General features: G+C 41.3%; 2 protein-coding genes across 4 annotated transcripts; one reads left to right on the top strand and one right to left on the bottom strand.

Annotated features, from left to right (window-relative positions):
* Positions 1–7: 7 nt before the first annotated feature.
* oxa1l (OXA1L mitochondrial inner membrane protein) lies at positions 8–16,529 on the bottom strand. The gene is made up of 11 exons (XM_061912607.1): positions 16,372–16,529; positions 11,645–11,779; positions 10,291–10,407; positions 9,944–10,220; positions 9,719–9,862; positions 9,567–9,652; positions 8,241–8,405; positions 8,062–8,166; positions 7,821–7,977; positions 7,659–7,739; positions 8–167 (listed from the first exon to the last, which is right to left on the bottom strand). The coding sequence occupies exons 1-11, from the start codon at positions 16,471–16,473 to the stop codon at positions 61–63; spliced, it is 1,476 nt and encodes a 491-aa protein (XP_061768591.1). The 5' UTR covers positions 16,474–16,529; the 3' UTR covers positions 8–60.
* On the top strand, positions 16,501–26,022 carry snapc2 (small nuclear RNA activating complex, polypeptide 2). Of its 3 annotated transcripts, XM_061912609.1 has the most exons (7): positions 16,501–16,858; positions 23,186–23,359; positions 23,434–23,566; positions 23,634–23,806; positions 23,876–24,035; positions 25,462–25,550; positions 25,659–26,022. In XM_061912609.1, exons 1-7 carry the CDS (start codon positions 16,643–16,645, stop codon positions 25,893–25,895), a joined length of 1,182 nt encoding a protein of 393 aa, XP_061768593.1. In that variant the 5' UTR covers positions 16,501–16,642; the 3' UTR covers positions 25,896–26,022. The 3 variants fall into 3 exon arrangements, with proteins under 3 accessions (XP_061768593.1, XP_061768592.1, XP_061768594.1); XM_061912608.1 differs by having other exon boundaries at positions 16,502–16,858; positions 23,634–24,035; XM_061912610.1 differs by lacking the exon at positions 16,501–16,858 and adding an exon at positions 19,691–21,982 and having other exon boundaries at positions 23,634–24,035.
* Positions 26,023–26,962: the final 940 nt, after the last annotated feature.

The raw sequence follows: 26,962 nt of genomic DNA, 5'->3' as shown, positions 1-26,962 counted from the left end.
AAAAAGGTCATTTGAAACTATTTTTAATTTCTCAACTTGGAACATAAATATGTACACAGTTTATTCAAGAACATCCTTCCATGGCCTCTCCTTGCTTGAGACCTTCTTGTCTTTAGCAACATGAGTCTGCTGCATAGGATTGTGGGAAAAAGTCTGCCTCAGTGGTCCTAAAAAAAGAGCATTAATCACATTATTGTCATAGATGAATTTGTGTTTTGCAATAGACAATGAAGGTTATCCATAAATGTATGCGTGTATGTATGTATGTATGTATGTATGTATGTATTAGGTACAGGTCGCTAGTCCCAGGTTGGATGTTTTTCTCAGCAGAAACATTGGGCTCCAATGACTAACATAATAACAACATCCATTATAACTTCTCTCATTACATTTAATACCCATGATTAATTAATTTTACAATGATCATCTAGCATGCTAATGTTACGCTATCATCAATTGTGTTCTCTGCAAATGTCAACACACTGTATGACAAAGCTCACTGAATATGGAAGAAATATCATTCTTGCTCATTCCTTAAGTTAAGTACCAATGATTGTCACAAACACACTACGTGTGGTGAAATGTGTCTTCTGCATTTGACCCATCCCCTTGTTCACCCCCTGGTAGGTGAGGGGAGCAGTGCGCAGCAGTGGTTGCCACGCTCGGGAATCATTTTTGGTGATTTAATTCCCAATTCCAACCATTGATGCAGGGAGGTAGTGGGTCCCATTATTATAGTCTTTGGTATGACTCAGCCGGGATTTGAACTCACAATCTAGTAAACTCATGGCGGACACTCTAACCACTATTAGTGTCCACCTAGTAGGTTAATGAATGAATAAAGCAAGAGGAGAATAATTGGAAGTTTTAGAAATGATTTAAGTAATTGCGGGCCCACAGATTATTATTATTATTAACCTGTGTAAAAGCCTAAAGATACAATTACAGTTTGGAATCAAGTTTATGATTTAGCAATTTACCTTTATAGTTCACTTTAAAACAGTCTTACAACTTAAAATGCAAATATCCGTCTATCTATCCATTTTCTACCACGTGTCCCTTATGCAATATAAAATTTCAATTATCAAAATGTACGTAATGTTGAAGTTACATGTAGTTATATAGTTATTATAATAGTTTACTTGTAAAGCCACATAAGACCTCAGGCAGTTATAATTTACTAATCATGGACACACAAATAATGTGTCCCCCTGCCCCAAAATAATTATGGCTTGTGTGGGAATTTCAAAGCCACTTGATGGCAATGTTGGCTTACACTCGCCAGATCCATGTATAGAGAGAGTATGGCCAACCCTTTCAGGCAATCTCCTCAATGATTGGTGGAAAGGCACTCAAGTGACGACAGGGTGCCATGACTGCTACAAACTTTGGCTGATGAGATGTGTCGGCTATTTCCTTGTTCGTTTTTCGGCATGTAAAAATTCCCAGTTGTGCAGCATGGGGCTGCTCCACCCGCGATAATTTCGGAAAGATTTTACATCGCTTTCTCCACAATCCAAAAAGAAGACAAGTATGGGAAGTGAAGGTTCGCAGTCAACACTGCAGTGCCACCAACTACATCTTGTGCCAGGTAAACACATGACACGTCGTCTGCATTTTGTTCAGGGGAGAAAACACACAAGCTAATACAAACAATAAAGAATAAATGAACAAATTAAAGAGATGGTTTGACAATCTCAGTAAAACTATGCTATTCAGTAACAGCAGAAGAGAAAGTCGAACACAAATACGAATAGAGTAGACATTAAAAGAGTAAAAATAAATAAATAAATTAATAAAATTGGGGTGCAAAAATAGCTGATAGTGGATCAATAAAGTTTGTGTAAGTGTAAAATCACAGGCATAGTACAGTGATTACAATCAATACATGGTGGGAGCCACCACAATTGACGTACTTCACACAAAAGTCATAATGTTTTTGTGAAGGTTTGGTTCAAAATAAGGGTAAGAAGTTATTTTTGTCATTGTGCTTTTTTTTTGTACGCTTCTTGCGCCTTTGGGTGTGTGTTCCTAAATTGGTCATTGGAAGCAAAGGTGGCGCCCCTTGTTTAGTTGGCCATACTCTCTATATACACTACTGGGCAAATAAAGAATAGGCGTTAAGTTTGCTACCAAGGATGTGTGTGGCTGTGCCAGGAACATGCAATGCGGTCGTACAAAAGTCAGTTTTCCTGACGAAATCACCCAAAATAATACAAATCTGAACCTTCATTCTTTTCCTTTACAGCCAAACTGTCTCTAATGATTTGACTAAAAGATGATTAGTTTTTTTCCCGCCAATTGGAAGGTGGTGTCATTCATCATTGTTAGTTTACTTTCAATTTCAAATCCGTTTTTTTTTTTCATCCTTCATGGAAAGCGCATCAACAAATGTGACAACACAATGACAATCACGGCAAGTCTTATTAATCATGAGCCTGGATATATTTGACTGGTTTACACCATCAAGAGACACGCACGCAGTGTGAGGTTTAAACTCTGACCCACCTACCATGCTGCACATGAATAGTCCGTGGTATCGCGGACAAAAGATGGTGGACTCTCCAGAGTTAAATAAACCAAAACTACAAATGGCAAAAGATGAAAATAGAAGAGTAAAAAGGAATAATTTGATTTTAAAAAAAATTGTTAAAATGTTGATACTATTATCGTAAATTCGGGAATATAAGTCGCTACTTTTTCCTTCGTTTTGAACCCTGTGGCTAATTCATGTTTTTTTCTTCGCTGACTGCCCCTAAGCAAATACATTTTATTAAACACATGCAAAGACATTTAAATTGATGTCTTATTGTTTGTGCTATGGCGCCATATTTTGGACGACTTCGGTCACTGCAGGTTCAGCTGGGTGTACGCCTACAAGTGTTTGCTGTTTAAAGCTTTGAACCGGAAGAAATACTGTTTTGTCTTCCAATCATCCATAGCGTTTCTACTTGTATGGATTCTTCATTTACCACTCCAAGCAACGTTTGTAAGTTTTACAGTATAACTAAAAAAATTCTTACTTACAAAACATAATGTGATGTTTGTTGGAAGGTTTTCCTGCATATTTGTCCGTGCTATAATAATGTAATGAAGCTAGCGTCATTAGCATTAAATAAAAGGCTAACACGTACATTAGTGTATGTGTTAGCATAATTACCTTACAATGGCATTTGGTCTGTTTTGTTCCACTTAGCCTTTCTCGAAAAAAATGCTCAAAGATTACATTGTTTTTGGCTGTACAAACCGTTCAAATCGCGAAAAGGACAAACGTTTCTTCAGAGTTCCTTGAGAGGTAATCAAGAAGGGCGGAACAGTGCAAGATTTCAGGAGACAACGACAAAAAAAAACACACACTTCAATCCAAGGGAGCAGAGTCGAGTAATGCACACGTTTGCAGTGATCACTTTGTTAAAGGTTCGTTTGATATAATTTTAACGTATATTATTTCGCATTTAAGTATTACGATCACGATATCGATGGGAAAATGCATTTTTAACAATATGATTTGCTTGAACGGCTATGACACAACAAGAGTAAAAAGCAATAGAAAATTGATTAGAAAAGACAGATTTTTCCTTAAAAAAATCGTTTTTTTTTACTTGTGGCTTCTCGCGGGCCGGATTTTGGGGACCCCTGCACTACACAAATTAGCATGTAATAATTACCAATAAGAAACAACAACACAATTCATCTTCAAAAGTATCTCAAAACCTTGCATGCCAATAAGAGTTATATAGTTTTAAGTGAACGCCACTTAATTCATGACCTGCGCTACCGCACTTCATCAACAGTGATCCATTAATCCACAGGCTAATAATAATCCACTCAAATTGAAGCAATACTGATAATTTGCTTTGAAGCAAAATAAAATCTGCTGACAGGTCCGAAGCCGCCGTCTGAAGTCACTCCATCGTGGCGCGTTTGCAACACGGAATTTATTGAAAACTTGCTTAAATGTGTTTCAGTTCATTCTGTCGCTTAACTTTACAACCGAATGATTGAGCAATACACTTGATCAGTGAGTCTTTTTACTTTTATTGTTCACACAACACAGACACATACATATGTCGGTAGCTGTCAACCTCCGCTCCGTCACGCAAATACGTCCGTGTGCAACATAACCACAATACTATTTCTATTGTTACAAAATGCACACCCAATAGATTGTATTAATTGATATGATATATTTAATTTATAATATATTTTAATAAGGTCTGTGCTCTGTACATGAATGCATAAATTATATCTCCTGTTGAGTGTAATTGTAATGAACGGAAACAGTGACGGATCTGTGTGCTTTTTACGGGATGATGACATAACTGCATTAGCAAACATAGTTGACTTATTTAAGACTTAGAAAGTATATTTTGATAAAGGACATTCTTTTCTGTGAGATGTTACATCATGTTGTGGAGATGTACAACATCTTGTGCTAATAAAAAACGGTAAAAAAGAAGGATTTTTACACTACCTCCTAGGGGTGTAACGGTACGTGTATTTGTATCGAACCGTTTCGGTACGGGGGATTCTGGTTCGGTGCGGAGGAGTACCAAACGAGTTCCACAAGAACACTTGAAGTAGCTGCCTATTCTAAAGTCTTAACAAGCTGCTCCGCTCCGTTCTGCCTCTGTCTGTACACAGCACCCTGCATTCTCCCTCCCACACAGCCATCTGATTGATTACAACCGTAGCGGTAACAAGCCAATCACCAGTGCGTATTCAGAGGGCATGTCGTCAGCGATTCAGCGTCGAGCAGAAAGGTCTTTAGCAGGGGAGCAACAGACTCTCACTAAATTATACTAAACACTTCCAAGTCAACTACTTTCTAAAGATCACTATGAGCCCGTTGACCTTGTAGAAACAAACTGCAGCTCAGCTCACTTGCAGTCCTGGTTTGAGGTGAAGGCTAATTAGCTTTTAGCGTAACGTTAACTCATTATGCGGTATGTGCATGTGTGTGTGTGCACATGTGTGTGTGTGTGTTACGGACAGTGTTGATTGAGGCGTGTTGAAGCAGCAAAAAAGGACATTGTATTAAATGAAGAGTTTATGTCTCTGATAGTGTATATAATAATGTAAGTGCATCATAAAGCCTACATGAACTCCATGGTGTTCAGGGATGAATAGTCTCTCCTATTGCTATTGTACTATTTTTTCAGCAATAGTTACATTAATCATTAATAATGTAGCAGCCTGGTTTTGAATGCCAGGGTCCCTGCTATTACATGTTGATACAAATATAACATTTACATAATAAATATCAACTACAGGCTTCCCCAATGCTGTAATAAATTAAGCATGATGAGTTGACTTGAAACTGTTTAATGTTGCACTTTTTTAATGTAGAAGAAAAGTTGTGTCATTTTATTTCATCTAAGCAACAACTTGAGGCAGTTTAATGTGGATTAACGTGGGCAGAATTATTACAGTGTTCCCAATGTTAAAAGGATCAAGCCATTGTTTACAAATTTGGTAAATAAATAACCCAAAAATTTATATTTTGTTGTTTTCTTACTGTACCGAAAACGAACCGAACCGTGACCTCTGAACCGAGGTATGTACCGAACCGAAATTTTTGTGTACCGTTACACCCCTACTACCTCCATATAGTCAAGATAAGAGTACCGATAAATACAGGTATCGATAACAAAAATATCGATAAGGGTGTCGTATCAATAATATCTTCACGATATACATCCCTACTTAAAACACATTTTTGATACGAGTGTTTCGTAAAGTACTATTTCAATGAGTCCAATTAAAGAAAGCAAATGTGAGCACAAGCTAAAAGGCTTAAGCGTTTACCAAAGGCAGCGATCATAAAGGAAGCTTTCAGCACATACACAATGTTGAGATCTATAGTTATATTTTGATAAAGTACTCAACAACAGCAACAAACATAACTGTAGACACAAAGTTGAATCATGAAACGCAACCTTACCAGAGTAAAAACAATGCATATTTTGGCGCCATATCACAGCCACATCTTATGACGTAGGAATAGTTTGTTCTCAATCACCTCTATGTGTAGTAACTTCAATTTTAACCGAGGAATGCATTAAAGTACGACCCTTTTTCTCTGAAAAATGGCCAAAAACCATCACAGCAAGGTTTGGCGCCATACCACGCCCATATACTATGGTGGAGGAAAAATGTGTTCGCAATTTATCATCATCTATATTATGTGTAGCATTTGTAATTCTAACTGCGACTCATTTACTGAAAGTCCCGAGCAGGAATTCAATAAAGTACGACCCCTTTTTTTAACCATAAATGGAAGACAAAACCAAAATGGCCGACTTCCTGTTTATTTTCAGGTATGGGTTTCTGAGACTTTTATGTGCGTCATGTCATGAAAGAGGTCTCCTGCGATATTTGTGTCAACACGTAGAACAGGTATGAGGGGCTAAAATATTCTTATTTCAAAAGGTAGTATGCTGAAGGGCTAATTTTGAAATTTCATTGTCGGTACCACAAAACTATTATATTTTTCACTATACCTAATGTGCCTCCAAAATACAGGGACTTTTTGTGCATGTTAAGGGGCTCAAAAAGGCATCCACATGTATAGAAGAAAAACACAGCAATTTCAATAGGACCTTTGCAATGCCCTGCATTTAATTGGGCCCTAATAAACATTTGCATTTCAATGGGGCATTCGCAGCATTTGCTGCTCGGGCCCTAATAATAAACAGAGCAGTTTCAATAAGGACTTAACAGGCCTTTGCCTGCTTGGGCCCTAAAATATTTTTAAACACTCAAAGGAGGCAAGATAAGCCATACTGTGCTATAGTTGGGTTACGGTCAGCAGATTAAGAGCTTTTCTCTACTGCTAATGTCTGCTGTGCGGTAAATGGCCTGTCATAAACTTTCATTGAGCTCCATCGAGTGAGACTTCATTGCTTCAGAGGAATACACTTTGTGTGCTACTTGCACTGAATGTTCTGCAAACATTTCAGAAGAAATGAAAAAAAACATTGAACTTCTACACATTAAACCTTATCAGTCACCTGAAACGCCCGCAACATTATAACGGTGCTTTGAAAGCCTACGAAGACGCCTACGCTCCTAAAGGAGTTGTACCAAAGCCATTCTTAATAAAATACAGTTGAATATAAATTTAAAAATAATACAAGGCCTTGAAAAGCAGGAAGTTATCTATATCAGTTTGAATAAAATATATATCATGCATTGCAACCTATAACCCAAAGCTGACATGCAGGGTGTTTTTTTCTTTAACTACCTCTGCCAGGAGATATACTGTATGTAATCATAATTAGCGTATGTTTTGGACATAGCAACGTGTTTGCCCCTGTCAACAAAGAAGTTTAGGCTTGGCAGCGGTCTGCTTGCTTTTCTAGTTACATATCATATATTAATATTTCTACAAGGGTTGGTTTTAGCTCATTTGAAAAACATAAAATATCAAAATGGCTCTAAAAAAAGTTTTCAATTGTGTGGCCCTCAGTGGAAGAAGATTAGACAACCCTGCAATAAATAGAATGTGTAGTGCAAAGTACTTGCAGTAGCAGTTAACAGCCACATGGGCCCGTCATGTGCAAGATAAAAGTACAGTAGTTTGTTATTGACTGAACGCTCCAGTCTGCTTTCTCTAAAAATGTTTTAAAATCAACTTGAAGCATAATTAAAAGTACCTTTGGCAGCAAGGTCCAGGTGATTATTAATGCGTCTTTCCCGCTCTTCCAGCTGCCGAAGTGATTGTGCGTTTTTCCATCCTGCGGGGTACACAGTCCATACATTAAAACCCCCCTTCAGTCACATGAGTAGCATCTTAATGAGATGTTAAAATCACTGACCTTTCTGTAAGCTTTCAAAGAAGCCTTCGTTCTGAGCGGAGGGCGGGTGTACGATCCGCTCCGGGATATTCAGCTTGTCTCGTATAAGCGGGTGTCTGAGCAGGGCCACTTGAACCAAGGTAAAGCAGTTGGACGTCAGCCAGTAGGTGAACACAGCCTAGCGACACAGCAGAGGAATTGGAATGTATTCCCTGCTCAAAAGGAGGACGAAAGATGAAAAGGAAAAGGAGTCAGGACTGACCGTGGGGAAGTTGATGGTGAGTGGGAGGATGACGAAGGGAATGATCCGGACCACAGTCTTCATGACACGCAGATTGGGGTTGGCTACACCGGAGTCGACGCTCAGCTAACGGCGACATATGTGCTGATTATTAAATTGAATGTCACAACCGTCAACGTGCGGACGGTATGTGGAATGACCTCCATAATGAGGAACGTGGTTCCAGTGACGGCTAAAGGCAGGATGTAGAAGGGATCTGCTACAGTCAAATCCATGAACCACAGCGCGCCTCCATTCTGCATGCTGGGCACCGGCAAGTAAGACATCTTCCTCAGCGCGATGAAGAAGGAGATGAAAACAGGTGCCTTTGGAAGTCAATCAAAGATGTCAGTCCAAGATAAGAGCTGTTTGAGGGTGCATTCAGACGTATTACTATTGGTTGTCGAATAATATACACATCACACTAGGGATGTGCCAATTAATCGCCCATCAATCAGTATTGGCGGATTTTAATAAAAAAGTATGTGATCGTCATTGCAGATTATTGCATTTCAATGTCAAACGACAATCCCACTTGGCTGATATCACATGTTTTTTGAGTACAGTTGACAAGGTAGCAGTTAATTGTGTATTTCCATACACAGTATAGAGCTGCTCTCTAAAGTTAATAATAATCACATCAATTACTGCAAATAAACTGCATTTCTTAATATCTTAAGTATCAATATAAAGTACTGGATGAGGCTAAACTTGCTACACAGAGTAGGACCAGGCATGGTAATAGCTTAGCAAGTCATTATGCTAGCTTGAAACAGCTATTACAGGAAATCAAAAAGTAAATGAATATGATTCCAAAGAGAAAAAAATATATTAGAAACTGTGGTGTTTCAGCATTGTGACAATTAGTACACAACACATAAGAGTCATATCAATCCTTATATTGGTGGTATCGACACCAAGGCCAAGGGTAGTATCATAATAGGATTTATAAGAGAATGATAATGTTTTATATTTTTATTTTCTCAAAATCTTCCAATGTTATTTTTGGTAATGTTTACAAATTCAGGTAATAAGTACCTGGACATTAGAGGACTTTGAGGGCAAAAAAAGAATTAAAAGAGTTGTAAATAGTAGTGTTTAATTTTGTTTGGGTATTGTAGACTTTGTTTTGCTCGAATAAGTGTAATAAATGATAATACCTGGTTTACATACTGTGCTGATATCGTTAAATTTTCAATAGCATTCAAATTAAAAAAATTACAGTAAAAAAATGTTATCGGTATTGGTCATGGATGATCGGAATCGGCAGCATAAAACCCTGATTGGAACATACCTGCATCACATATGCTGTCCAATTGAAGCACAACTAATTGGGAGCACTATTCGACCCGCTGACAAAAAAACATGTATGAAGGCAAATCAGATCGCACTAAAGTGAGTACCAATTTTAAGATAACTTTTTTTGGCCTGCATAAAGTACCAAACTAGTGTTTATGCACCCTGCATGTAGGAACTGCAAAACTAACTTGCACTAGAGGAACCAGGAAGCCACGCCAGGGATCAAGGTCGTTCTTCTTTTGGAACAAACTGAGGTCGGTGTAGGCTTTGGCGACTGTAAACGACAGCGTGTGCGTGAGGCAAATACAAGCCAAAAGAAATCACCGCAAGGAACACTTACATTCAAATTTGTTTCCGCTCCCTTTGGCCTCCGCCAACCTGGTGTTAAGCTTGGTCATCACCGGCATGGCGTTGTTCAGTTTGACCGTCTCCCGCTGCCCCTTCACTATGACTGGTAACAGCATCAGACGGGCCACAATTGTTCCTGGAAGATGACGGCAGACAACAAGCACAGTGGGCGTCTATTCAGCGGAACAGCCACAATGTGTCCGTTCCTGTCGCTTACCTACAACAATGGCTCCCCACCAGGGAATACCCACATCTACGTGCAGGAACTCTAACATGTTCTGGATCAAACCCACAGGAGTGTGACCAGCAAGTCCCAGCTCTACTAGGCGGACATCTGTAGTCACAGCCTGCAGAACCTCCACGGCAGCCGGCGCCACATCAATAGCAGGCTCTAACGAGGCTTGTGTCAAAAGCGGGATGGGGTGGACAGAATCCACAATGGGGGAAGGGTCCATATTAGATGTTGTTACCAAGGAAACAGGTTGGAGCGTCATCTAAAAATACGAGTGATATTCAAGTGACTTTTTAGCCGATTTCTCCAGCTTTGGACTTGTTCTCAGTCACCTGTTCAGCAATCACTTGGGGAAGTACGGGGTTGGTTCCGTCAAGAAAAGAAGCAGGTGAGGACGCCAAAACGGGGCCACCATCGGGAACATCTACGCTGACACCGCCAGTTGGCAACTGGGTAGAAAGAAAACACTTTCATTTACAGTCAAACCTGCCTATCACAACCACTCAAGAGAAACAGCAAAAGTGGCCACTATATGCAGGTTTCCAGGCATTTTGAATTTATGGTCATCTTGATTTTTTGACCAGTAGATGTACATGTGCTTTGTCTATTCTAGCATGTGTGATTGGGTAATACAAACAACAATAATTCATTTATTTTGCTGTTAGTTGACAGGCCCAATTATATTGAACCCATAAATAATTAGAAAAGTAGTCGCAGATCACAGACCTCCACCAGGTCCTATCTCCCCAAAGTTGATTTTCATAACTAGATGATTTTTTTAATCATTAAAAAAAAATCCTGGATCCAGATGGTGGTCCGGATCACCCAAAAAATCTGATTACTTGTTCCCTATCCCTTTTCTGTTCCATCTATCCATCCATTTTCTACCGCTGGCGCCTATCTCAGCTACAATTGGGCGGAAGGTGGTGTACACCCTGGACAAGTCGCCACCTCATCGCAGGGGCAACACAGATAGACAAACAACATTCACACTCACATTCACACACTAGGGCCAATTTAGTGTTGCCAATCAACCTATCCCCAGGTGCATGTCTTTGGAAGTGGGAGGAAGCCGGAGTACCCGGAGGGAACCCACGCATTCATGGGGAGAACATGCAAACTCCACACAGAAAGATCCCGAGTCTGGGATTGAACCCAGGACTGCAGGACCTTCGTATTGTGAGGCAGACGCACTAACCCCTGGTCCACCGTGAAGCCCCTCCCCCCCTTTTCTGATATTTCCGGATATTTTCCTCAAAGGCCTCAAATAACTTTTTGACTTACAGTATTTTGCTAATGTACCAGGAAGGGATTTCAAGCCCTGCCATTTGGAGACATGGTAATGGGAAACGCTTTAAGACACGGTTAGTCGGGAAAACAGACGTTTGGCGCAGACTTCAGTGAGACAGCAGGTCAGTAAGTGTGAATGTGTAAGCGTGTTTGTCTGTACAACTGAGATTCAAGCTATCAACATCATGCATTATTGCAGCAAATGTTGATATTAGTTACAACTATACAAAATACATAAACAATTCTGTGATGCAAATAAGTGGTTGTTATAGATAAAGTTTATAACACTTATTTTCTCTGCTGGGTAAATGTCTGTGGCTGTTATCCGCAGTGGACGCTAACACAGGTTTAACTTGAACTACCTTGTAACTGGTCTAAGTTAGACTGAAAACTCACCTCAGAGCTGCTGTGTCGCACTACCAGAGCCTTGATAAAAAGCCTTTCATTGCGTCGGCGGAACAGCAGGGACGTGCTGGAGGAAGGACTGTTGAAGTCAAACACAGTGTGTAGATGGGATCTTTGTGACAAGTCCTGTTTGGTGAGAGAATAAGCATCAGTCATTGTGGTGATCAACCAACATAGTGACACAACATAGAGTGGTTGCTTTGGCACTAAACCGATTAGTTCCTGTTCTACAGCAGGATTTTGGCCAATTTCTTGGGCTCTTGAAAAACCCCACTGCGTTTCTACTAAAATTCCAAAAGTTACACCTTCAGGCCAGAAAAGTTTCAGTTTGTCCACCAGGATTCTACTTCAGAAACCCAGGAACTATTAACAAAACAAATACATTGTTCTTTGTCTTTGTTTACCAATTGGTAATTATATTTAACCTTGTTATAGAGCAACTATCTACTAGCTAATGTTAGTGTTAGAATGTGACAAAGACAAAGACACTTAGAAAAATTTACCTATTCAAAAGTCAGCCAACTTTCTTCTGGGCATCACCATCATGTCTTTAATTACGGACATTCCTGAGGTCTGGCTCTCCAAGTAGCCTGGCAAAACTGTTTTGGCATTTGGTAACATTTTTGTTTTGTGTTTGTTTTTGATACTGCAGCATTTATGTGATTGCAGAATTTTTAATTTGCAGCTTTTCCCTGGCGCATTTGTTTAATGGTATTTGATGTTGTTAAAGAATTTCAGGACGTTGCTGTGTCTTTGTCACTACTGGCCAACATATACAGTATCAATATCGGAATACATTACTTCTCCATACGTCATTAGCCTGATTTTATTACATGACCTTCAACTTAGAGTTGTGGTGTTAACACCAATCAGACAATTAGTTAAGATGTTATTCTGTTACGGTGTAGTCCTTACAACTTGATCATGTTATAGCAGTACTTTCCTGAACATTAGCAACAAAAACTCTCACTGACAAACTATTTAGCTTCCCGTATCTTAGCAATGAACACAGCATGCTATGTGTATGAGTTTTTTGTTTTTTTTACCTCAGTCTGGAACCCCTCTCCAGGGGCCCAGACTTAGGCCATTTTTACACTAAGCCGGATAACCCCTTAAGCAAATAATTATTTGGCCTAAGCATCGTGTCAGCCACACTAAACCATTGTTTAAGGAAACCCTCCTTGGATAATTTTTTACGCGGAATTAGACACATTTTTTTTTTCCTACCCCTCACCCCACCTCCCCAGCGTTTACCTGTTTCTCACCTTTTTTGTAAGGGGCGCCGGAAGTTGGCAGACCCGTCAGCGATCCTGTTCTGTCTGCCTGTAATGTTTGTCTGCTGTTGAATGAGATTGTGCTGAAAATCTTAATTTTCCGACGTGATTAATAAAGTACTTCTGATTCTGAGTCTTTAGGGAATTTCTCTCCACAAATTGTTGGACATCAAATTATATTAGCAAAAGTTTTTGCAGATATTGCGCCTAAATTTTCTCTTTTTTTTTGGTGGGTTTAAATATAGCACTTTTGTCGAAGGAAAACAAAAGGAAAGGCTACAAGTTTTGGAAATGAACATCAAAGAAAGCTTCCTAATGGCTTCGCCAGGTAGACTTTTCTGGAGGTGTGCATGAAGCTGTAACAGAGGGTTCTGAGTTTTTCGGATAGCTACTATGGCTTTTACCCAGAAAATGTACACTTTAACAAATACAGTATATCCACAAACTGGAGCAGAGAAGTGAAATTGTAGTGTCTGCCTGTCCCCTGGTGGTCATCGTGATTACAGCAGAAACGTCACTAATGAGGGGGTGTTGGTTTGTTTGCGTATTTCCATCCATTCATTTTTTGAATTAATCATAATAAAAATCAGGGGTCTCAGACAATTGCGATCCGCGAGACGTTATTTTGAGGCCCCCACCTTAATATGAAATTTTAATGTTAGTGCGGCCCGCGAGTTTTATATGAATGCCGCTTGACAGCGTTGTGTACGGAGCTGAAGGAATCTACCAATCACGGTGTGGTATATGGCTCTCGAGGGCCGAACATTGACGTCACTTGCGTGATGCAAGAAGAAAAACGTTTTGCTGCTTTTCCACTAGACCCGCATGCGCTCTTCCTCCCCCGCTCACCCTCCTGCTCGCTCTCTGTCTCTCTTGAGCTCCCTCCCCCAGCACCGCTGTAAACAGTCCGGGCCGGGGAGACGAGCGGTCCGATAGCTTCCGAAGCACTCCGCCGAAGGACCGAGCGACAATAAAAAACTGTGGTTGCACTGGACCCCAGCGCTGATACTCCTACAGAGTCGCTGGGCGAATCGGACGTGTAACACGTTAGTCGTGATGTTAGCCCGTTCGGGGCTAACTGCAAACTCCACGGCGAGCCCCCCTTCCCTAAACCCCCTCCCGTTGGCTCCAGACAGAGACGATATTTGTTACTTGGGTCAAAAATGGCTCTTTCAACATTCTAAGTTGCCTACACCTGCATTTGTGGAAAAGCGGCAAATGAGTGAAAACGACATAATCGTTGCCATGGAGACGAGGGTTTTCTTACGTTCCTGGGTGCAGTCACACCGCGACACCTGTCTGTCAGTAATAACGGTCCCCGATAACCTGGACAAATTCAAACCGTTATTTGTTTCTTCTTATTGTTCAATTTGCAGTGCCTCACATTACTTAATTTAAATGTTTTGCTCATTTATATTTTGATTTTATTTTGTGTTGAAAAAAAAATAAAGACAGTTAAAAATATGTTTTTTTAAGAAATCTTTTGTCGCGACCCAGCCTCACCCAGACTCTGAATCCAATGGTCCCCAGGTAAATTGAGTTTGAGACCCCTGATGATGGGGCAGCACGGTGGCAGAGGGGTTAGTGCACGTGCCTCACAATACGAAGGTCCTGATTAGTCCTAGGTTCAATCCCGGGCTCGGGATCTTTCTGTGTGGAGTTTGCATGTTCTCCCCGTGACTGCGTGGGTTCCCTACGGGTACTCCGACTTCCTCCCACTGCCAAAAACATGCACCTGGGGATAGGTTGATTGGCCACACTAAATTGGCCCTAGTGTGTGAATGTGAGTGTGAATGTTGTCTGTCTAACTGTGTTAGCGACTTGTCCAGGGTGTACCCCCGCCTACCGCCCTGGGGATAGGTTGATTGGCCACACTAAATTGGCCCTAGTGTGTGAATGTGAGTGTGAATGTTGTCTGTCTAACTGTGTTAGCGACTTGTCCAGGGTGTACCCCCGCCTTCCGCCCGAATGCAGCTGAGATAGGCTCCGCGACTCCGAACGGGACAAGCGGTAGAAAATGGATAGATGGATAAATAAGGAATGTAATAAAAATCGAATTAATCGTTCATTCTGGTTGTTTCCTTAAGTACTCATAAGTATATCAGAATGTGCAAAAGACACACCCAATAAAGGGTGTCTACTCAACTACCTACTCAGTGACCTAGTGGTTAGAGTAGGGGTGTCAAACTCATTTTAGCTAAGGGGCCACATGGAGAAAAATCTATTCTCAAGTGGGCCGGAATGGTAAATCATGGCATGATAACTTAAAAATAAAGAAAACTTCAGGTTGTTTTCTTTGTTTTACTTCGGCCAAAAATAGAACAAGCACATTCTGAAAACATACAAATCAGAAATAATCCTCTGGACAAAACACTTCAAATTTGTTGAAAATTCTGAGGAAATTGGTGGTGCTTCAAAAACACAATGAGCTTAGACTTTGTCTCAGTGTATCTACAAAGCCAGGATTAAACTTTAAGTCACAGTCTTTCTGGGATTGAACAACAACACAACATGTGAACTCTTCTAGGTATCATCCTTTGTCATGTCCACGTATCAATCCAGAGCTAACTCAACAAACCGTAGGAAACAGAGATAAAACTATTCAAAGTGGTTAGATACACTTTTCTCATGTTTGACAGAGACATTTTGGTGTAACGGGGGTGCCAAATGACGATGTGTTCGAAGCAGAAGACATAAAAAGGCAGGTTTTATATTTCATGGTCGAGGAGGAGCAGCCATAGTCCTCCTTTACTGCATTACCTCTCGCTTGGCCCCTATATAAACCGTTTACTTGTCCATCAGAATTGCTATTGTGACATCCAGTGGACACTTTTAGAACAGCAGTTTCGTTCCTTCAAAAAATTAAAGCAGCTCATTTTTATACTTGTCAAACTCATCACGCGGAAGAATAAAACCAGTTCATGGGCCTGATCCGGCCCGCGGGCCGTATGTTTGACACCCCTGGGTTAAAGTGTCCACCCTGAGATTGGTAGATTGTGAGTTCAAACCCCGGCCGAGTCATACCAAAGACTAGAAAAAAATGGGACCCATTGCCTCCCTGCTTGGCACTCGGCATCAAGGGTTGGAATTGGGGGTTAAATCACCATAAATGACTCCCGGGCGCGGCACCGCTGCTGCCCACTGCTCCCCTCACTTCCCAGGGGGTGATCAAGGGGATGCGTCAAGTGCAGAGGACAAATTTCACCACACCTAGTGTGACAATCATTGGGACTTTAACTATTATTATTAGACAAGCTTCAAGGTAACATGCAAGCAATGGAAGCAGCAGTTGATGCGAAGGACGCTGCTGTCAAAGTCATCCACGGACAACGAACTGCGCAACGTAGATGCTAACCGGCCAGCGGCATAGCTTGCTCGCTGTGTGTTTTACCAGGAATTACCAATAATTAAATAAAACATCGTGAAAATGTGAGTAAAACCTACACGGCTCCATATTTGTGGACGAGGGTGAATGCAGCCGCTCTGCTGTCTGAGGAAACATCTTGCTAAGCTCCTTGGAGTCAGCCCGCTCCGGATGGCAGCCATCTTAACAGGATGTGACGTACGGTGGACACGAGGTGTTCGGAAGGTTTCCGCCTCATACCGGAAGAGAGGCGGATGTTATCGGCAGGCTAAGCAGCAGAAGCCAGTATCCTCAAAGCAGACGCTTTTAACAAAGTATACAGGAATTTGACCCTATTGTCTGGAAGTCGACATGAGGCCTCCTCCTCGCACACGTAGGAAACCTGACCGCAGCTCGACTTCCCGACCAGGGACGCAGCACGCACAGGAAAAGGCCTCCAGCTGGTCCAAGAAGGAGCGGCAGAAGCTCGTCAGCGCCCTGAAGGTGCTCAGACGTGACCACGGAGAACTGACCAAGATTGACTTCTCTCTGCTTAACCTTCAAATACCTTCGCGCTCCGTCTCTGAGGTACATGTCTTAAGTCCCCCGATAACAATGCTTCTCTATGATTTTATTTTACCCCCTCCTATTTCCTCCTTTGCATATCATTATATCCGTATTTACCCATCCACCCATCCATCTTCTTCCGCTTATCCGAGGTCGGGTCGCGGGGGCAGCAGCCTAAGCAGGGAAGCCCAGACTTCCCTCTCCCCAGCCACTTCGTCCAGCTCCTCCTGGGGGATCCCAGGCCAGCCAGGAGACATAGTCTTCCCAACGTGTCCTGGGTCTTCCCCGTGGCCTCCTACCGGTTGGACGTGGCCTAAACACCTCCCGAGGGAGGCGTTCGGGTGGCATCCTGACCAGATGCCCGGACCACCTCATCTGGCTCCTCTCGATGTGGAGGAGCAGCGGCTTTACTTTGAGTCCCTCCCGGATGACAGATCTTCTCACCCTATATCTAAGGGGGAGCCCCGCCACCCGGCGGAGGAAACTAATTTTGGCCGCTTGTACCCGTGAACTTATCCTTTCGGTCATGACCCAAAGCTCATGACCATAGGTGAGGATGGGAACGTAGATCAACCGGTAAATTGAGAGCTTTGCCTTCCGGCTCAGCTCCTTCTTCACCACAACGGATCAATACAACGTCCGCATTACTGAAGACGCCGCACCGAACCGCATGTCAATCTCACGATCCACTCTTCCCACACTCGTGAACAAGACTCCTAGGTACTTGAACTCCTCCGCTTGGTGCAGGGTCTCCTCCCCAACCCGGAGATGGCACTCCACCCTTTTCCGGGAGAGAACCATGGACTCGGACTTGGAGGTGCTGATTCTCATTCCGGTCGCTTCACACTCGGCTGCGAACCGATCCAGTGAGAGCTTACGATGCCGGCCAGATGAAGCCATCAGGAACACATCATTTCCAAAAAGCAGAGACCTAATCCCGCGGCCACCAAACCAGAACCCCTCAACGCCTTGACCGTATTAACATTAAAGACAAAAAAAGAAATGTACATTAACTTACTAGAAATAATACCTTTATTAACATTGTATTTAGTCTGGAACAGGTAACGGTGCATCAATTTGCCTGAAATGCATAATGGTATCCTTTTTACAAACTTCAAATATTTTTTGACCGACTTGAAGCATTTGATACCGAAACGTCCATCCATCCATTTTCTACAGCTTATTCCCTTTGGGCTTGCGGGGGGCGCTAGTGCCTATCTCAGCTACAATCGGGCGGAAGGCGTGTACACCCTGGATAAGTCGCCGCCTCGTTGCAGGGCCAACACAGATAGACAGACAACATTTACACTCACATGCACACACTAGGCCCTGCGATGAGGTGGCGACTTGCCCAGGGTGTACCCCGCCTTCCGCCCCAATGCAGCTGAGATAGGTTCCAGCGACCCCAAAAGGGGCAAGCGGTAGAAAATGGATGGATGGATGGATGGATTCACGGGCTTCACGGTGGCAGAGGGGTTAGTGTGTCTGCCTCACAATACGGAGGTCCTGAGTAGTCAGGGTTCAATCCTGGGCTCGGGATTTTGCTGTGTGGAGTTTGCATGTCCTCCCCGTGAATGCGTGGGTTCCCTCCGGGTACTGCGGCTTCCTCCCACTTCCAAATACATGCACCTGGGGATAGATTGATTGGCAACGCTAAATTGGCCCTAGTTTGTGAATGTGAGTGTGAATGTTGTCTGTCTATCTGTGTTGGCCCTGTGATGAGGGAGGTGGCGACTTGTCCAGGGTGTACACCGCATTCCGCCCGATTGTAGCTGAGATAGGCTCCAGCGCCCCCTGCGAATAAGCGGTAGAAAATGGATGGATGGATGGATGGATTCACACACTAGGACCAATTTAGTGTTGCCAATCAACCTATCCCCAGGTGCATGTTTTTTTGGAGGTGGGAGAAAGCCGCAGTACCCGGAGGGAACCCATGCAGTCGCGGGGAGAACATGCAAACTCCACACAGAAAGAAACCGAGCTACTTTTGTATTGTGAGGCACATGCGCTAACCCCTGTGTCACCGTGCTGCCTCTCAATAAACTCAGTAAGTAATAATGAAATCAAATTTACCAGCAACATTAACTCAGAACACAAAATTACACTTTAACCGTCAAAACAAATGAGTTCAGTATATGTTCTATCTATTTCTTAGTACTAGTAAGTATATTTTGTTGATGCTAGCGAATATCAACTAAGATGCTATAATGTGGTCATCCGTGTCAAATAAAGAAAGCACTTGGCTTTCCTGTACAACAACTCTTTTAGTTCCTGTTGTGAAAATTGAGTAATCACAATATTTATTACTAGGACTTAAAATGCTTTTAGTTTATTTGCACAAGCATGTCGTCGTAGTTATACTTAGGCATAGCAGCCACTAAAGAACTAAAAACTAATGCAATCTATTATCCTTTTTTTACGTTTAGTCCTGCTATCAAACACTACTAATATGGTAGAGAATAAATTCGATTGCATTACAAGTTTTTTTCAAACAAACATTTTACAAAGTGATTGCTGCAGACACAAGTGATCCGATGGTTTACCATGAAATGATTAAAGTGGACCCCGACTTAAACAAGTTAAAAAACTTATTTTAGTGTTTCCATTTAGTGGTCAATTGTATGGAATATGTACTGTACTGTATCTACTAATAAAAGTTTCAATCAATTATTACAAGATGATGAAAGTGATATTTTTAGGGGATTTTAGGGATTTAAAAAAAAAATTATCATGAAAAGGGAGGTTTTTTGAGTTGGTGCACTAATTGTAAGTGTATCTTGTGTTTTGTATGTTGATTTAATAAAAAAAAAAATTGAAATAAAAAAATAATATTTTTTTATAAAAAATTCTTCTGGCGGCCCGGTACCAATCAAGCCGGGCCGCGGCCCAGTGGTTGGGGCCCACTGCGTTAGATGACACCACCACATTCCGGCCAGTGAAAAGGATATCCAATTTTATTTCTCATTACTGTAATTGGTAGGTAAATACGTCTCTTATCCTGAATAAATAAACCAAAAAAATAAATGGACTAATTTCTGTAAGAACATTTTAACTAAATGTTGAACATCTTAAAGTGTATTATTTCTCCCAGTTGTAACAACTAGATCAGGTTTGTTTTTTGTTGTCATGACTTAATCACGGCAATCTCGCTAGTATGTCCATGTTGATCGGCTGATATATTGTCCGTCCGGGTTGAAGCAGAATTGTTACCACAACAGAACATTTAGCTTTATAATCACAGTAAACACATTGGCAGATCCTTGCATTAATATTTTAACTTTGCTAGCAAACATAGAACACTGCATTATAAACGTGTTATTTACATAACTGAGGCGTTTCGCAGAGCTTCCCTTGATGTCCCCTCCTTTTTGGAAATTGCACTTTTTTTTCTTAATATGATTGATGAAACTTAAGTCTTGCTGTAGCTCAGGGGTGTCAAACTAGTTTTATCTCAGGCCACATTGGGGAATCGACAGGGTGCTTAAAGTCAGCTGACACGTGACCTTTAAACAGTATTATGTGTGACGTGGGTTACATTTGAATATGATATTTTGAACAGCGGTTTCTTTCATAAAAAAATTGCAGCTAATTTTTATCCTCAGCAAAGTCGTCTTATGGGCCGCAGGCCGGATTAACCCATTCAGCCCACAGGCCGTACGTTTGGCACCCCCTGCTGTAACTTGTTTACTTCAGATGAAGTCAGTTGTCATTTGTTCAACTTCTTTAGTTGGACTAATGGTTTTCCTCAAGGTTCCATTTTTGGTCCTCTCTTTTTCATCATTTGGGCTGCACAACTGATGGCCTGCGAGTTTCGTTAAAAAAATGTAAAGTGACTCACATTTTTGCAGCAGATTCTTAAAAACACTAGAGTGCTGTCATAGAGATGATCTTTGACTTGCTTTTTTGCAGCAAATCGCTCCTGTTACTCTGACAAAATGAATAGACCTAAATCAAAAGTTTACTATAGAGGACACTGGTTCTCTGGATTATACCAACTAATACTAATAGTGAAGTGAGAAGTCCGGTCCCTTGGTTCTTAGCTTTCTGAAAATGTGGCCCCCAAAACAATTTAGTTGAACCTCCCTGCTCTAAAACCCACATAATTTTAATATGAAATTTAAATGGGTATTTACCTATTAAATCTCAGTGGTAGGTTAAAATCTGCGATGCACCGAGACCGTAGTAGCAAGGAAACACTTTAAATGTAGTGACTGTAGTATGTCGAGTGATCAACACTGAATAGTCACTTGTCTTTTTCTTGTTTGATGTCAGCCATAAGCCAGGGATGTCTTCCAATTAGGGCTGGGCGATATGGCCTTTTTTTAATATCGCAATATTTTTAGGCCATATCGCGATATGCTATATATATTACGATATTTTGCCTGGGCATTGAATTAACACTTGATACATATAATCACAGCAGCATGATTATTCTATGTGTCTCCATTAAAACCTTCATACTGCATTCATATATGCTACTTTAAAACTTTCATGCAGGGAGGGAAATCACAACTAAGTCAATTGACCAAAAGTGTATTTATCAAAGTTATTAAAGACCTACTGAAATGAGATGTTCTTATTTAAACGGGGATAGCAGGTCCATTCTATGTGTCATACTTGATAATTTTGCGATATTGCCATATTTTTGCTGAAATGATTTAGTAGAGACCAATGATGATAAAGTTCGCAACTTTTGGTCGCTAATAAAAAAGCCTTGCCTGTACCGGAAGTAGAAGCCGATGTGCGCGTGACGTCACCGGTGTGAGGGCTGCTAACATCCGCACATTTATTACAATCATGGACACCAGCAGTGCGAGCGATTCTGACCCAGAAAGTGACAATTTCCCCATTAATTGGAGCAAGGATGAAAGATTCGTGAATGAGGATAGTGAGAGTGAAGGACTAGAAAAAAAAAAAGACCAGGGCAGTGGGAGCGATTCAGATGTTATTAGACACATTTAGTAGGATAATTCTGGAAAATCCCTTATATGATTATTGTGTTACTAGTGTTTTAGTGAGATTGTAAAGTCATACCTGAAAGTGACCGCCAGTGTCCCTGAGTAAAGCCATGGAGGAGCCAAGAAAGTCACAGCTGCCTTTTTGACATCTGCAGGAAGAACGACACAAGCTCCGCTCATGTTTACGGTAAGAGCGAACTTATCATCACAATTTTCTCACCGAAACCTGCCGGTTGACATGTGGTAGAGAAACATGTTGGCTTGACCGGTCTGTTCCATATTAAAGCTTCACAAGAAACAAAGAAACACCGGCTGTGTTTGTGTTGCTACAGCTGGCCGAAATACACCGCTTTCCACCAAATGCATTCTTCTTTGTAGTATCCATTGTTAATTAAACAAATTGCAAAAGATTCAGCAACACAGATGTCCAGAATGCTGTGTAATTATGCGATTAAATCGGACGACTTTTAGCCGTTAGTGGTGCTGGGATAAAATGTCAGCTACAACCAATAACGTCACAAGCACGCGTCAACATAAGCGTCATCATTCCGCAACGTTTTCCACAGGACACTTCGTGGAAATTTAAAATTGCAATTTAGTAAACTAAACCGGCTGTATTGGCATGTGTTGCAATGTTAAGATTTCATCATTTATATATAAACTATCAGACTGCGTGGTCGGTAGTAGTGGGTTTCAGTAGGCCTTTAAGCAATGGCACAAACATTCATGTCATTTCCAAAACAGAAAGTGCAAGATTGTCAGACATTTTAAGTGTCAAATAAAAATTAACTGCATTTTAAGAAATCAAATAGTATTCGTCCTTCACTATGTGGGAGGTTACTACGGTTATGAAATTCTCTAGCGAGTGACTTTTTTAATGATGCTACATATTAGCAGTCATGCAACTTTTTATAGCAAGACTTTTGCCCCACACTTGACAAATTACGGTTGTCTTTTCGACATATTCCTACTTGAAACAGAACCACCGCCAGTCGATGTACCCCCTGCTGTTTTTATTTGGAATTAAGTCTTCCTTCATTTGTTACCAGATCCGCACCTTCTTTCTCGTACGGCTATGTTAGCATCACAGCTAACGTTACCGAGTCTGCTACCTCTCTGCTGGGCGAGGGCGTATACGTATGTGACGTATGACGTGACAGTAGGTGATGTATGTAAGAATGTGTCTGTAAGAAGGAGAGACAGGAAAGAGGGAGAAGAGCCTGTAGTGTAATGCCCGCAGCTAAAAGCTACTGCGTGAGAACGTATACTCGAATATTACGATAGTCATTTTCTATATCGATATATCGCCCAGCCCTACTTCCAATAATGTTTTGTGTCAAGCTCAGCACTGTGATTTGTGTGTAAAAAGGGTAAACTGTTATTTATGTAGATCCAGTCTGTGGTGGAAAGTCTTCAGAACAAAGTGATCTCCTCAGCTTGCTCCCAGATGAAGGCGAAGATGTCGGCAATGAAGAAGATGGGGTCGCCCATCGAGATTTGGACCCGCTTGGCCTCTGCTGTGTGTGGAAGCATCAAAAAGCCCATTTCTTCCGCTTTCTCTCAGGTGTGGCAGCTAGACTTCACCCATAACTTTCAATTTTACCTCATGAAATCGCTTAACTCATCTGTGTACCTCAGATGTTAACTGTGGCGTCCACAGAACCTCGCACTCTCCAGAACTGTGACCCACCCCAGCTTCACACAGCACTGCGCACTGATTGTCCTGTTGGACGGACCGTCCCTTTAACACCTGTACTTTCATCTGTCAAAGGTGTGGACCTGGACTCAAAGTAGGTTGCCAAAAATGTAATCTTCCTTTCTTGTTGTGTTTACTGCAGCCGAGGTGGTTTTCAAGACTCGGGCTGCAGCCAAAGGACCAGAGCATGATCCGCCCTTCGCGACCACGTCCCCCTGCCAAGTGTCTGTTACTCAGGACCCAAGTTCCTCTCACACCCCCATCGTTCCTCTTGTAGCTTCACCTGTTTCTGCTGCAAGGCCCATCACTTCCCATGTTAGTTCCTCAGCTTCATCTTCTTTCAACTTTTCCTCCACAAGCGTCTTACCCTCTCAACACGCCAAGGGCGCTGTGATGAAGACCCACTTCAGTCACACCAGCAAATACATCACCATAGATTCTTCCAGAGTCCTGGGTGTTAATTTTGTGGTGGACTTTGAGAGGATCTACAACTACTTGAGCACCATCCACCAGCCAGACTGCAAGTATGAGCTCACACCCATGGGTGAGTACCTAAATTATATTTTTAATGTTGACAACTAGGGCTGGGCGATATTGCCTTTTTTTAATATTGCAATATTTTTAGGCCATATCGCGATATACAATATATATTACGATATTTTGCCTTGGCCTTGAATGAACACTTGATGCATATAATCACAGCAGTATGATGATTATATGTGTATACATTAAACCATTCTTCTTCATACTGCATTCATATATGCTACTTTTAAACTTTCATGCAGAGAGGGAAATCATACCTAAGTCAATGGACCAAAAGTGTATTTATTAAAGTTATTAAGCAGTGGCACAAACATTCAAGTCATTTCCACAACATAATGTGAAAGATTGTCAGAGACATTTTAAGTGTCAAATAAAAATGAGCTGCATAATAGGAAATCAAATAGTATTCGTCCTTCACTATGTGGTAGGTTACTACGGTTATGAAATTCTCTTCATTCTCTGGCAAGTGACTTTTCAAATGATGCTACATATTAGCAGTAATGCTACTTGTACCGCATGCTTGACTTATTACAGTTGTCTGTTCGACATATTCCCACTTGAAGCCGAACCACCGCCAGACAATGGAAACCCTGCGTTTTTTTGGGGAATTAAGTCTTCCTTCATTTGTTACCAGATCCGCACCTTCTTTCTCTCGTACAGCTACGTTAGCAGCTAATGCTTCCCAGTCTGCTATCTCTCTGCTCTGCGAAGGCGGACACGTATGTGACGTATGACGTGACAGTATGTGACGTATGTAAGAATGTGCACCTGCTTGTCTGTGAGGAGAGACAGGAAAGAGTGAGAAGAGCGCTGAATGCCTGCAGCCAAAAGCAACTGCATGAGAAAGTATACTCGAATATTACAATATAGTCATTTTCTATATCGCACAGAGACAAACCCGCGATATATCGTATGTATAGATATATCGCCCAGCCCAATTGACAACCCATTTGTCAACCAGCTTGAGTCTCAGTCCATCGTGTTCCTCTTATTGCGGACTTGTGCCGGCTTAAGTCGAAATCAACGTACATCGTTGACCGTTTTAGTCAATGAAAAAAACAAGTAGTTGCAAGGGCAGTATTGGTCATATAAATGCTGATATTTCAATGTTCAAGCTCATTAATATATTAAATATCTGACCACAATAATAATCAGACAAAAACACAGGATAGGGTGAATACTATCAATTAACTATAAAAATGATTTCCTATTAGGTACTGGTTCTGTTTTAAATTTTTTATGTTTTGCCTTTCAAGCCCTCCTGTGTCCAGGGACTTATTGGCTGAGTTTGTAATCAGTAACAAAAACAACAAAAATGTTTGATAATAAACCGCAACCCCAGTTGACAACTGCTTATGTCGAATAGATTCAGCCAGTTGAAGGGCGCCGACATGTCGAGTTCAGAATATGTGTCTTGTGTCCCTCAGAGAGCGCCATCGTCTTGGACCTTCTCATGTCCCTACCAGAGGAGCTCCCCCTGCTGGACTGCAAAAAACTGCACAGTTATCTAATCCAGGTATGGATGCTTCTGAAATATAACAAAGTCCTCCAGAGTGTGTAGTGTGTTTTTAAGTCTTGATTTTAAGGCTACGGTCTACCACACAGTGTTTCCTTCATCTTCCAGGTGTACGACAACCTCTCAAACCCTGCCAGTTCCAAGCAGGTCAAAGAAATGTTACGAGAGCTAAAGACACGCCAGCAAAGAAGCACACAGCCAGAGCCTCAGCAGGAGTGCAGTGGGACATCCAGCCCAAATGAATCATCAGGGAGTAACGGACTAATGACAGATGTAAAGCACACTGAACACTGTCCTCCTCTCAACCCTTTAATGATTCCACTGGACTTGCTAAAACGCGTGTAGCATGACATTGTGTGCTTGTGGCATTTACAGGTACATAATATTACATGCTCACATTTTTCATCGTTCTGCTCGTTTACATTTGTTTTGCTTACTTTTAGTTTTGTTGAAATAAAAAGGCTGACACAAACCACCTGCGTACAAATAAAACAGTTTAAAAAAGAAATTCAAAATTAAATACTTCGTATACTTTACACTATATAACGATATATAAAAAATATACAAAAGTAAGGGGAAAAAAATCCCATCAAAGTGAAGAAAAAACATACTATACTAACATTTCCATCCATCCATTTTCTACTGCTTGTCCGCTGTCAGTGTAGTGGGTCTAAATATATATATACCCCTGACAGCGGACAAGCAGTACTGGATGGATGGATGGAAATGTTAGTATGGTATGTTTTTTTCTTCACTTTGATGGATTTTTTTGCCCTTATGGTATTCTTTTGTATATTTTTTATATATAATTATGTAGTGTGTTTATATACTGTATATGTGTGTGTGTGTGTGTGTGTGTGTGTGTGTGTGTGTACATATATATATATATTTTTTTGTTTTGTTTGTTTTTTAGTATATATGTGTGTGTGTATATATATATATATATATATATATATATATATATATATATATATATATACTAAACAAAAATATACACGGAACACTTGTTTTTGCTCCCAAAAACTAAAATCGGATCTATTCCTCTCAAATATTGTTCACAAATCAGAGTTAATCTTTTTTGCCAATTGAATCTATTCTACCTCACAGGTGTGGCATATCAAGATGCTGATTAAACAGCATGATTATTGTACAGGTGCCTTAGGCTGTCCACAACAAAAAGCCACTCTGAAATGTGCAATTTTATCAAACATCACAATGTTTTTCACAAGCTTTAAGGTAGCGTGCAGTTGGCAAGCTGACTGCAGGAATCTCTACCAGAGCTGTTGCACGTGAATTGAATGTTCATTTCGCGACCGTAAGCCATCTCCAAAGGGGTTTCAGAGAATTTGGTAGTACATCCAACCTGTCTCACAACTGCAGACCATGTGTAACTACACCAGCCCAGGACCTCC

The sequence above is a fragment of the Nerophis ophidion genome, linkage group LG10 (assembly GCF_033978795.1).
Source record: "Nerophis ophidion isolate RoL-2023_Sa linkage group LG10, RoL_Noph_v1.0, whole genome shotgun sequence".
Lineage (NCBI taxonomy): Eukaryota > Metazoa > Chordata > Actinopteri > Syngnathiformes > Syngnathidae > Nerophis > Nerophis ophidion.
The sequence above is the reverse complement of the archived record's forward strand: the minus strand, read 5'-3'. Positions and strand labels throughout refer to the sequence as shown.

What these genes read in the sequence shown, in the direction of transcription:
- oxa1l (XM_061912607.1), bottom strand. Translation starts at nt 16,473, where the DNA reads ATGGCTGCCATCCGGAGCGGGCTGACTCCAAGGAGCTTAGCAAGATGT. An exon ending in GTGGGGAGCCATTGTTGTAG is followed by an intron (nt 9,863 to 9,943) that starts GTAAGCGACAGG and finishes GTCATCTTCCAG; the next exon opens with GAACAATTGTGGCCCGTCTG. An exon ending in GAGCGGAAACAAATTTGAAT is followed by an intron (nt 9,653 to 9,718) that starts GTAAGTGTTCCT and finishes TGTCGTTTACAG; the next exon opens with TCGCCAAAGCCTACACCGAC.
- snapc2 (XM_061912608.1), top strand. Translation starts at nt 16,643, where the DNA reads ATGAGGCCTCCTCCTCGCACACGTAGGAAACCTGACCGCAGCTCGACT. An exon ending in TGTACTTTCATCTGTCAAAG is followed by an intron (nt 23,567 to 23,633) that starts GTGTGGACCTGG and finishes TGTTTACTGCAG; the next exon opens with CCGAGGTGGTTTTCAAGACT. An exon ending in TGCACAGTTATCTAATCCAG is followed by an intron (nt 25,551 to 25,658) that starts GTATGGATGCTT and finishes TTCATCTTCCAG; the next exon opens with GTGTACGACAACCTCTCAAA.